The following is an 11507-nucleotide window of genomic DNA, read 5'->3' as shown; positions in this document are numbered from 1 at the left end:
TGTGCCTCCAACTTCAGTTGGGTTTCTTAAGTCGCTGCAACGTCGCCGGTGGTGACAACTTCATGGTGCATTTGATCCACGCGTTAGAGGGCTGTGACAGATGAGGTGAACGAGTATTTTGTTTGAGTGAAAGGGGGCGCCACCAAGTGGTATTGTGGTCAATGTGGAATGACCAATAGACATTGTTGATTCTTTGGTGATGAGCGCCCACACTGCATTCGTAGAAAGTGGGATGTGACGTATGAGTCGACGCACGGTCACAGCGGCCTGCAGGTTTGCCACGACGTCCCAACAATGCTACTAGGGATCAGTGGGGATCCGAAGATCACTTGTTGCTATTCCTGGTGATGTACTGGCAGAGCCTGCAAGCGGAACCCGCATGCATCCATCTCAGCGTGATGCGTATACAGTAAGGCGCAAGCCACTAGCAGCCTTTGTCGTCGGCCGAGTGACTCACTCTGCGGGCTGCCCACCAACCACTCTCATCGATCAAGACCGACGACTGTCCGTCCCGTCCAACAGTGCATGCGTCGACAGCGACACGAATCTTGTTGCCCGGAAAGGCAAGCCCACTGCGACAGACAAGGAGAGGGTCTCGATAAAAAGTGACAAAAGGCTCCGGTGCTTTCAGCAAAGGATCCCGTAGGTGCTTGCAGACAGACCAAGTGCAGCACAAGGCCACAAAGGTGCTGGCAACCGGAGTCGAATATGCAACTTCCCTCAGCGAGGAGAGAAAGCCTCGCTCGCCAGCCCTCAAGCTTTGCGGGCGGTCGTTGCCCGCGATCAAAAGATTCTTAAGCACCTCAAAAACAGACCTGAGACGACTTCGTTCCCACAGGCCTTCCAATCCATCGACCTACCCTTTGTTTGCCTTCGTCCAAGACGTACAGCTGCCAACTATGAAGCTCAACGTCTCGTTTGTTGTCCTAGCGCTGGCCGCGTCCGCCGTCACTATCGCAACCCCTTTGCCCAAACCTGGCTGGGGTAGCATTAGCCGCCAGCTCGGAGAGGTCTTCACCGGTCCCACCGGCTCTGCCTCTCGCGAGGCAGGCGAAGGGGCAGCATCTCATGGCTCTGCAGCTGGCAATCCCGGAAATCATCAAGGGGCGTACAACTATGGTGGTGGATACGACCAAGGCGACTCGTATGCTGCTCATTCAGCTCCTCAACCCGGCTACAGCGGGGGTGGCGCTGGTTATGCTGCCGCTCCTCCTGCTCCTCAGTCCGGCCAAGGCGAATTTCATGCTGTTCCTGCCCCTGCACGTGGGGGCGGCGATTATGCTGCCCATTCTGCTCAGCACGCTGGCTACGGTGAAACTTGGTCTGCTCCTGCCCCTCCTCAACAGTACGTTCCGTTCCAACACACCAACTCGCCTGATCACGGAACGTCTTTTTCTGCCGAGTACGATTATTTCAACGCACGACGTAATCCAGAACCAAAGCAGGAGAGTGCTGGGCATGGCAGCATGTTCAACAGCGAATATTATCCTTACAATAACGGAGGTGAGAAGCATTCCTCTTACCCTTCGGATTACCGCTGGGGCAACTGTGAGTATCAAGTTACAGATATTTTGCTCGTCATCGGAAGATATAGGACGGTTGGGAACAGCTCACTGACGTGCTTGTCTTTACTCGCTGGCACTCGCACACAGCTCGTCATGTTCCGCAAGGCGAGACTGTTGGCCCTCCGTATGACCCCACCCACATTGAGGAAGTACACGACTCCGATAGGGTGGGATTCCGCTTCTGATAGCTGGGTCGCCATCTCTGGTTTCCTGAGTCGATCCTAGAAGCCGTCTAGTATAGGACTCCCCACGGTTTCCCCTTTCAAGGCTTTATGTATGCTTTCTGGCTCTTCTACACGTTGAGGCGAACACCACTGCCTTGATGGGGGCTCGACGTCTGAGAGCCGCAGTATGAGTTGGCTCTGTGCGATCGGTTTTCTAATCCTCTTCCCGTGGAACTCTGCTGCGTCGATGTGCAAAGCACCGGACAAGCTTGTGCACTTCAAGTTCAAGGCCGGAGCCATCTTCTGTGCTACGCGCCGCTGTCAGTGTAAAGTGTTTAGCGAATAGGCTCAACGAAACAAGCCAATCTTGATTCATCGCGTTGCCACTCTTCACGCTTGATCGCATGACCCCTTGTTCATCAGCAGAGTCAACCCGTAGCTGGTGGGTACTCAGTGGGGAAAGCACGATACGATACACACGAGCTTTGCCCCGCCGCAACGGGGGCTGCGTGGTCGAGTGGCTACCTTGCCGTGATTTGCGAGCATGCACGCCCACCACATTGACCGCAGCACGGTATGGAACAGGGGTGATGGCCTGCAGACTGGTGGCCCCAGACCGTTCGCCAAGACGGTGGGGTCCCGTCGGTGGGACAGGCGGCTTTGCCAAGCGTTCTAGACTCACAGCTCAGTGCTGCTGCACTGCCGTGTTTGTGTGTGGCCACGGCATCTCATACAAGATTGCGCTCGGACTCGAACCCGACGGCAAAGGTACAGTAAGATGCTTGAGCATTGCCCTACCAACAAGCAGAAGTGAGCGTGGTTCTGATAGCAATTTGCGTTGATGGACAAAGGTATAAGAAGCCCCCCTGTTTCGCTCTCGCAGGTCCCTTGATCACGCAAACATACACAGTCTCTCACTCAGGACGAAGACGTCGTAACACGACTTGGACAATGCGATCTGCTTTCCTCCTGATACTTGCTGTCCTCGCCACATCAGTCATTGCTGCCCCCGCGGGCCCGCTGACACCCGGAGAGGCCCAGAAACTGGAAGAGATACTCCGCGCCTTCTCTCTCAGCAGCGACGCCGGAACCGCTCACGCTGCTGAAGGGCAGTCTTCCAACTTTGTCTCCGGCACACACGGCGCCCACTTGAACCCCGCCGGATCCACCTACGAGCATGCCGCTCCTGCTTCCGACACGCATCGATCAGACTCGCAAGCCGAACGCACCCGGTCTAGCGCCGTGGCGGAAAAGAAGACCGAGAGCCCGATTCAGAGGCTCAGGCGGGTCGCAACAATTCGACGTAAGAATCGAGTCCAGTGGGATAATGTTATCACGCTCGCGGTCGAACAGCATAAGAAAGACTTGCTTGCCAAGGGCGAGACGAGCGCGCTGACCACGACGGACATCCAGGCTGTTATACGCAAGTTGGGCGGCGTGAACAAGGACTGATGCGGATGGATACGTCTTGCTCCTGCCGGCATTGGTGCGAGTCGATCTTGACGGTTGGTTTCCCGGGAAGAGCCGCATATCGACGGTGGAGCACCACCGCCACATGCCCCCAGATTCGCACACGCGTGCTTCCATCTCAGCTTCCGGTTTCAACCCCCCTCATCTCGCTGTCCAATGGCCAATCTTCGCCAGTTGAAGAGGCATTTCTTTTTGACGAGCTAGTGTCTACGCAAATCATGTACTATTTCTCTCCCAAGCAGTGTGGTGCAGTTCACCTTGTAAACATGCGTCGGCCAGCGTCGCCGGTCTGGCCCGAGGTTCTCTGCTTCGAGCGAGACGAAGTGAAGTGGGGCGGTGAGGCCGCTTGTGCGTGTGACTTTTGTTGCGTTCCACACGTCTGCGGTGGTGCAGCGCATAACCGAGCGTCGCATCATCCACCCTCGGGAAGCGCGCTTGACGCCCGTCCAGCACGACACTCGCCTTGCTTCGGCCCTCCAGATGACCCCAGATGAAGCCGGTGTTTGTCTCCTCCTCCCTCATCCGTTCGAAGTTGCGTTGCAGGTGTTGCAGCCGGTGGAGACTGCGCGGGGGTTTCCACGGACCATCTGTGTGCACCACCCCATCGCGCACACACGCACAAACACTCACACGGATCCCAACAAAGGCGCCAACCGAGAGTGTGCCGTCTCTCGGTCGACCCGGGAGGAAGAGAGACCGGCAACAGTCTGATGAAGTCCCTGCGTGCTCAGGGACAACGTGTCTGGCGTACAGCAGAGGAGATTGAGTTTATAAAGGGGCCGACTGACGTTAGCGGTGTTGCATTAAGCTTCGTTACTCCATCCGTGCAGCTTCTATCCTTGCTCGGTTCCTTGTCGGCCCTCGAAAGTTCGAGTCCCAAGCTCAGACTTTCTTTCGAGGACTGCGTGGTTTGGAGCCCGGTCGTCGTCAGTACGTCCGGCTCGGGCTTTTTGGTGAGGCAGTGTAGACCGTAATTCACGATCGCTTGCCGGAAAGCTACACATTCTCTCGCCCGACCACACCTTCCCATACACCTCGACTCACGGAATCATGCGACTCGCACCAGGACTGTTGGCGCTGACCGTGGGCGTACCGCTTTTCCGTGCGTCTCTCGCGCTGCCCACGCCCATGATGGAAGGAGAGGGGCTGGAAGAGCTCGTCGATACCGTGAGACTGTTCGGGGAGTCGTCCGCGGAGGTGCTGGACAGCTTTGACGCAGACGCAGCAGGGCGGCGCCTGGGCGACTCTCCGATCAGCGGGGTCGTCACGGAGCCGTATGCACGAGTTCGGCTGGGCATCGCGGCGACTGAGCGCTTCCAGTCGTTTGGACGCCATCCAATGCCTGTGGAGCGCGCGCGACACGCCGAGGAGCTGCTCCAAAGCATGCACGGCCCTGACTACGACGGGCGACCCCCGCGAAGAGTCGCGGACGACGAGAAGGAGGGCGGCGACCTCAGTAGAGGAGAGTGGACGCCACACGAGACGGCACCGTCGACTCCACGACCACTACCGTCAGCACGCGACAACGCGATCGAGTTGAGTCCAACGAGCGAGCAGATCGAGCGGATCCGCGAGCAGTTGCATGAGGACCGTCGCAAGACGCCGAGAGCAAAGTGGCCACTGAAGATACCACAGGCGTTGCGGAGGGTGCTTCCAGGAGGCGGGTCCAGCTATGCAGCCTCGGGCGACTTGTCCAAGTTGCAGTGGTGGGCCAAAGCCAAGCAACGAGATTGAGCGTGGCAACGGTTCGTTGCCGACTCTCTGACGATATCGTTGTTGCCCCCTATCCTCTTTGTCACTCGTTGGCTCAGCAATCTGTTGCTGTTTCTCAGTCGGCGGTTGCCCCACCCTTGTCGGTCGCACTCGCCGCAACCCCAACACGCCATCCTTCGCTCCTCCGTACAACCTGTGACTGCCTCTCACCCACGCTGGCCCACCCTTTGCACACGCCTTCTCACGAAACCAGCACGCTCGGCGAAACAATACGGGCACCACAGACTGCATCTTGTCCCCACAACACAATGGCGCGCACACACAAGAGAAGGAGAACGAGACTGAATTGACCAATCTTTTTTGGGTTGTGTGTGTGTGTGCTGATAGAACAGGGGCGGTTGACAGACCTTCTGCGAAGAAAGCACGTCGACCGACCCCGACTCGGGTCTTGGTAACGGCGAGTGGGATATGTGTTTTTCGAGTGGCAACAGAGATGCCAAAAATACATTGTGTGAAAAGTGACAAAGGAAACAAGAGAGACTGCGCCGTTTCCATACAGCCTCTCTGATGTTCCACTTTCGTAGATGAAGAAAACGCAGCGACAAACCGAGAACAAGGGAAACGAAGAAACAGAGCCAAACGCCGAGAGCGAGAATTGGGGGGAACTGTTTAGGCGTCCTTGGTCTTGATGGTACCGCGGATAAGACCGGTACGACGGGCAGCGATGAGACCGACCTTCTGACCAGCGGGGGCGAAGCGCGAGCGGGTGGAGGGCTTGCCGATGTGCTGGTGGTTACCACCACCGTGAGGGTGGTCGACGGGGTTCATAGCCACACCACGAGTGCGGGGCCACGAGTTCCTCTTGACCTTGAACTTGTGGTGCGCACGACCAGCCTTGAGCAAGGGCTTGTCGATACGTCCACCGCCGGCAACAATGCCGATGGTGGCACGCGAGGTCGAGGGGACGGTCTTCTTGGCACCGGAGGGCAGACGGATGCGCGAGGTCTTGCCGTTCGAGTCGTGGCCAATGATGGTGGCGTAGTTACCCGAGGTACGGGCGAGCGAGCCACGGTCACCAGACTTCTCCTCAACGTTGCAGACGATGGTACCTTCGGGAAGCGAAGAGAGGGGGAGGACGTTGGCAACGTTGAGGGCGGCCTTCTTACCGCAGTAGACGAACTGGCCGGTGGAGAGACCCTCAGTAGCGACGAAGGTCTCAACACGGGTGCGGTACTTGTAGGGGTCACGGAAAGCGATCTTGGCAAGGGGAGCACCACTGCGAGCGAGGTCAAATAGACAGCGAGGAAAGGGAACAATGGTCAGTATCAGAGTGTTGGATGATAGAAGTGTTTTTGGCCATCGCCAACAGCATCACAGCAGTTGAAGTCATTGCGTCGCAGAGCAGCTCTGAGATCGGGACACTGGCAATAGAGACATGTCAGGGTAGTTGAAAGGTGTTGTCGGGGATAGCTTGCTTGGCGCTGCACAGCGCGAAGGGTGGGCATCAATAATTCTGTCGAGAAGACTGAGGTACGAGATGCGAGTCGCAGTCTGAGGACGCTGGCTTGCTAGCCGAAGATGTGCTGAGGCATATAGCTTCTACAAGATCGAGAAGGCGATGCTGGTAGCTGGTAGCTGGTAGCTGCTGAATGTGTGGGTACGGGCGGCAGTGCTTTGTCTGCGTGACACTTAGTCCTTGCTCGACGCTTCGTTCTTCCGATTTATGCAGTCGCTTTCGGCACAACCGCCAAGTACCTCCAACACGATGGGTTGTCACTGCTTGCTGTGTCCGCGCTCTCCATGCTCTGCTGCCTGTTCACCGTATCCGAGTGCATACGTGTCGGAGTGTATCCTGCTGCCTGTGGCGATTACTTGATCCCAGCTGTGTTGCATCCATTCCTCGTGTTTTGCGCCATGCTCGAATCTGACTGCCGTGCTCCTGACTGCCCTTGGGGATCACCATATCCTCATTTGCCCATGCTTTGTGTCTGCTGGAACGTGTCGATTGCTGAATGCTGACTGGATCGATTCTGTTCTGCGGTGCAATTGCTTCTGATGCTGATGCTGATGCTGATGCTGATGCTGTTGGTTCACAAGTGCGCTGATGAAGATACTTACCGACCGGCGTCGTGGATGATCTCCTTGACAACACCTCGGATGTAACCGTTGCGCTCGGCGTAGTCGTAAACACGAAGCTTGGCGGGAGCCTTGTTGTGCTTGGTGTGAGCGGTGAAGATACCACCGCTCTTTCGCTGAGCTCGGATGACACGACCCATTGTTGCTGATCAGTTGGTGATGAGGGACTTGATGGTGAGGAGAAGGGTGGAGATCGACAACGAGCGAATTGCTAGCAGCAGCCCTCGCCTGCCGTCCCACCGGCGACATTCAACAACTGCCTGCAGCTTGCTGCCTCCTGACTGTCGCTGGACTCTCGACCTCCTCGCATTCTTGGCTGCTAGCAGCTCGCCTTGAACCGTTCTGAGCTTGTCGCAGTGTGCTGCCTGCTCCGTCTTTCAAACTTAAGCTGGCTGCAGAGCGCGGTGCAGTTGAATCCCTCAGAAGCACACTCACAGTCCGCCTCGTTTGCTGCAAATTCTCTGCCTGAAGAATTTCGTGTGGAAGGGAAGCGCACGTGATTCCACTACTTCGGCCGAGGACAATTATGCTCTATATAAGCAACCGCGAATGCGAAGATCTCACATCGCTAATTCCTTCAAAATTGTCCTCCACTTTCGAGCAGTTGCTCTGCACGGCTCACTGCAAACAAATGCATCGCCGATCGCACGCTGCTCAGTCACTTTTTCAATCTCATAGTTGGCACGTCGTGATTGACATTCATCGTAGCAGACCACCATCCCCTTTGCCCACCAACGGTCTCCAGCCGGTGATCAAGCGCAAGTGTGAGACGAAACACGCTTATGTCTCGCCCTTGCGCTTACTCCACGAATCGTAAGTTTCACCTCGATGTGGCCACGACCAAGACCAAATCCACCCAGACACGACGACGACGACAAGGATAGCATACCCACATCATCGACACTCGAGGTGATGACCAAAATTTCACATTCACAAGCTCAACAGTCCAAGGTGGAGATGCTCCTCCGGTGACGAGTTAATTCTTCTTCTTCTGCAATTCTGATTCTCGCTTTCGGCTTTCGACGAAGGACAATATGATGTGCATGCTCCCTTGGCGTTGTCTTTGGCTTGGTGGTCCGTCGCTGTGGCCATACGTGTTCACATTAGCTCCAGAATGGTCTGCTGACGATTTGCGGCTCGACATTTTGCTTCCACAACCCATCTTTACCGATCCACCATCACGTCCTGTAGGAACTCGAAATCAGATCCCAACATACATATACCCCACCGTCCTTCTCCCTACATCTCTATACCCCTTGTGTCTCGAAAAAGTCTGCAACATATGCATTCGTCTGCCTCCGTTCCAACAGCATCGCACCACAGTTTCGCTCGTCCGTCGACTCAGGCAATCACCAGCGGCTCACGCTACCTCTCTCTGAGCCTCTTTCACTGCACAATCTGAGTCACTGTCGACAGCAACCTTTCCGGGCTGTCGATGGCTGGATCGCGTTCCTCGGCCAACGCCACGACCAACAGTGGAAGTAATAGCCCGCTGCGACCCATGTCGTCGTTTCGACCTGCTTCGTCGCTTCCCCGCGATATGAATGCCTCCACCTCCACCTCGTCGAGCAGCGCAGTTGGCGGCCCCGGCAGCAGCAGCAGCAGCAACAGATCTGGGGACGGCCTGGTGCAGCCACGACCGCGGCCGCTCATCCGCGGTGCCGTAGGCACGGGTAACACGATCCTCGTCAACAACTGTCAGCGCGGCAACCCTGTCCTGCAGCACATCCGGAACATCGGGTGGGAGTACGCGGACGTGGTGCCCGACTACCAAGTCGGTGTCTCGTCCTGCGTTCTGTTTCTGTCGATCCGGTACCATCGGCTACACCCGGAGTACGTGCACACGCGCATTGCCAAACTCGGACAGATGTTCACCCTTCGCGTTCTGCTCGTGCTGTGCGATGTCAACGACCACCAACTCGCAATCAAGGAGCTCACCAAAACCGCGCTGATCAACAACCTCACGCTCATCGTCGCCTGGTCCGCCGAGGAGGCCGGCAGGTACATCGAGACATACAAGAGCTTTGAGTTCAAGCCGCCGGACCCGATCCAGGAGCGCGTTGGTGAGGACTATATCAGTCAGATCACCAACGTGCTCACGCAGGTGAGGGGCGTGAATCGCACCGACGTGGTCACGCTGTTGACGCGGTTTGGGAGCTTTAAAGGCGTGGTGGGTGCCGAGGTGGACGAGGTCGGCATGTGTCCCGGCTTTGGAGAGGTCAAGGCGAAGCGGTTGAGGGAGGTTTTTACCCAGCCGTTTAGGGTCGGCGAGGGGCGGACGTACAAGCAGAGGAAGACAGGTGGAACGTCAGGTAGAGCAGGTGGGAGCGGTGCTGCTGCAGCGACGCGAGCGGCGTCGGCGCTGCAGGACGATCTACTCGCACCCAACACCAGCAACGAGTCGACTGATTCACCGATCGCAACGTCAACATCCACGCCAGTAGCGGCAGCAGCGGCAACGGCAGCAGAGAATAGCACATCCACATCCACCGCGCCGCAGGCCCCACAACGCGCTCTGGACGCCCTCGAAGCCGACTTCGACCAGCTCGACGAAGAACACCAGTTGCGCTTGGCCATGCAGCTCTCGATGCAGCCTTGAGGCGTCGCCCTGTCATACACACAACAGACCAGTCAAGAAGAAGGAAAGAAACTGAAACGAATTGATTGCAAGCTTTGCACGTCTAGCGTGAAAGAGCACTCTGCGGGAGAATCCCTCAGCATCAAGCCCAAGGGGATCCAAATCAACAAGAAGCAGAGTGCGGAAAACAAAATGAAGCGAAGCAAGCAAATGCTGGCCCGTTCGGCCCATCGCTTTTGAGACAGCCTCGAGAGCAATAACCGGTATCGCCTTGCTGCAAAAAAAGGGGGCATCAAACAGACAACATTAAATGAGAAAACAAGGAGCAGGCAAGGGAGGTTCCAGGAAAGAAGACGTGTCGAAAGACACCGTCTAGCAGCTAGCAAGGTTCTTGTAGGTACCCATGTCGTAGGTGTTGGCCTTGCCGAGGAACCAACCATTGAGCATCTGGTAGAGGTAGTCGAGGTTGTTCTGCGCGTAGCAGTTGCCCTGAGACTTGGCAGCGGTGGCCTTCTGCACGGTCAGGCCGACGGACCAACCGTTGTACTGGCCAATAGCCTGAAGAAGGTTGCCTCCGCACTGGTCCAAGGTGGTCTTGAAGTACTTTGCGCCCGTGTCAACGTTGAACCAGGGGTCCTTGCAGTTTCCGTTGGGGGCACCGCCGCACTTGTCCGGGGTGATCTGCATGAGGCCTTGCTCGCCATTGCCACCAGTGACGCTGGGGTTGCAGGTGGACTCTTGCATGGCAAAGGACATGAGGACGGTGGCGGGCACGCCGTGCGCCTTTTCGGCGGCTTGGAAAGCCCAGAGGTTGTCCTTGCAGGGAGCAAAGACGGGCGAGTCGGCGGCTTGGGTGGCGGAGAGGATCTTGAGCTGGTCGAGCGAGAGCTTGGGAGGGTTCCATCCACCCGAAGTGAGACCGCAGTTGAGGAAGTTCTGGGAACCGTTGGGCTGGTTGTCGTTGGCACCACTGGCACCGCAGTTGCCAGAGTTGAAGCCAAAGAGACCGGCGCCAGATGCAGACGACGAGGAAGAGGAGGAGGACGAGGCAGAAGATGAAGAAGAAGACGAGCCGGACTTGGAGTCGCTCTTACCAGAAGACGACGCCTGTGAGTTCGAGTTCGAGTTGGACTTGGACTGGCTAGAAGCCTCGGACTGGGACTGGGACTGCGAGTTGGAGTCAGAGTTGGAGCCGGACTGAGCGTTCTGCTTGGAGGAGGAGACAGCCTTTGCACCGGAGCCCGAAGCAGCATGGTGGGTCTTGGCCTTGCAAGAGCGCTTGGAGCCCCTGAAGTGGCGCTTGGTGACACGAGGTTGGCTGTTCGAGTGACGACGGTTGAGGATGGCGTCGCGTCGTTGCATGGAGAGGGGGTGCTTGGACATGGCAGGGAGGTTGAGAGCCTCGACGCTGGGGTCAGCGGAGACTGTGGTAGCAACCAAGGCGAGGGTAGCGGCGACAAGGGAAAGGAACTTCATTGTTGCAGAGTGAGAGAGAGTGTGTGTGAGAGAGGGTCTATGCTGTGCGAGAGATGAGGGTTCTATCAAAGAACGTGGACGTGAGATGTGCCAGGAAAGAAAGGGGGATGAAGCAGCAGGGGAAAGTGAGACAAGAGGGGAGTGAGATGAAGAGATGATGGTGGAGGTGGTTACGAGTTGAGAGAAAGAGAGAACCTTTGTATGGACCAGCCAAAGAGAGGATCTGTTGGTGCGTGTGTGGTGGACGAGGGGGCCGTGCTGCGAAGGGGAAGTCGAAACAAAGAGAGAGGATGAGGGTGTATGATGGAGAGAAGGAAGGGCAGAAAGGAGAGGGAGAGCAAGGAAAAGGGGAGAAAGCGTCGACTAGGTGAGCGGCCAGTGAGTGGCGCTGCGCTGTGCTGTGGG

At 56.9% G+C, this 11507-nt stretch overlaps 5 protein-coding genes across 5 annotated transcripts; 3 read left to right on the top strand and 2 right to left on the bottom strand.

The window, feature by feature from the left end:
- Positions 1-899: 899 nt before the first annotated feature.
- EX895_003706 (uncharacterized protein) lies at positions 900-3181 on the top strand (the record flags this gene model as incomplete). The annotated part of the gene is made up of 2 exons (XM_029884304.1): positions 900-1548; positions 2727-3181. The coding sequence occupies 2 exons, from the start codon at positions 900-902 to the stop codon at positions 3179-3181; spliced, it is 1104 nt and encodes a 367-aa protein (XP_029739014.1).
- Positions 3182-4249: 1068 nt separating this feature from the next.
- Positions 4250-4933, top strand: EX895_003705 (uncharacterized protein; the record flags this gene model as incomplete). Its single annotated transcript, XM_029884303.1, has 1 exon — positions 4250-4933. One exon carries the CDS (start codon positions 4250-4252, stop codon positions 4931-4933), a length of 684 nt encoding a protein of 227 aa, XP_029739013.1.
- A 648-nt stretch (positions 4934-5581) lies between these two features.
- On the bottom strand, positions 5582-7188 carry EX895_003704 (uncharacterized protein; the record flags this gene model as incomplete). The annotated part of the gene is made up of 2 exons (XM_029884302.1): positions 5582-6188; positions 7031-7188. The coding sequence occupies 2 exons, from the start codon at positions 7186-7188 to the stop codon at positions 5582-5584; spliced, it is 765 nt and encodes a 254-aa protein (XP_029739012.1).
- Positions 7189-8483: 1295 nt separating this feature from the next.
- Positions 8484-9647, top strand: EX895_003703 (uncharacterized protein; the record flags this gene model as incomplete). Its single annotated transcript, XM_029884301.1, has 1 exon — positions 8484-9647. The coding sequence occupies one exon, from the start codon at positions 8484-8486 to the stop codon at positions 9645-9647; it is 1164 nt and encodes a 387-aa protein (XP_029739011.1).
- A 351-nt stretch (positions 9648-9998) lies between these two features.
- On the bottom strand, positions 9999-11102 carry EX895_003702 (uncharacterized protein; the record flags this gene model as incomplete). Its single annotated transcript, XM_029884300.1, has 1 exon — positions 9999-11102. The coding sequence occupies one exon, from the start codon at positions 11100-11102 to the stop codon at positions 9999-10001; it is 1104 nt and encodes a 367-aa protein (XP_029739010.1).
- Between the last annotated feature and the right edge of the window lie 405 nt (positions 11103-11507).

This window comes from Sporisorium graminicola, chromosome SGRAM_22 (genome assembly GCF_005498985.1).
Source record: "Sporisorium graminicola strain CBS 10092 chromosome SGRAM_22, whole genome shotgun sequence".
NCBI lineage: Eukaryota > Fungi > Basidiomycota > Ustilaginomycetes > Ustilaginales > Ustilaginaceae > Sporisorium > Sporisorium graminicola.
The sequence above is the reverse complement of the archived record's forward strand: the minus strand, read 5'-3'. Positions and strand labels throughout refer to the sequence as shown.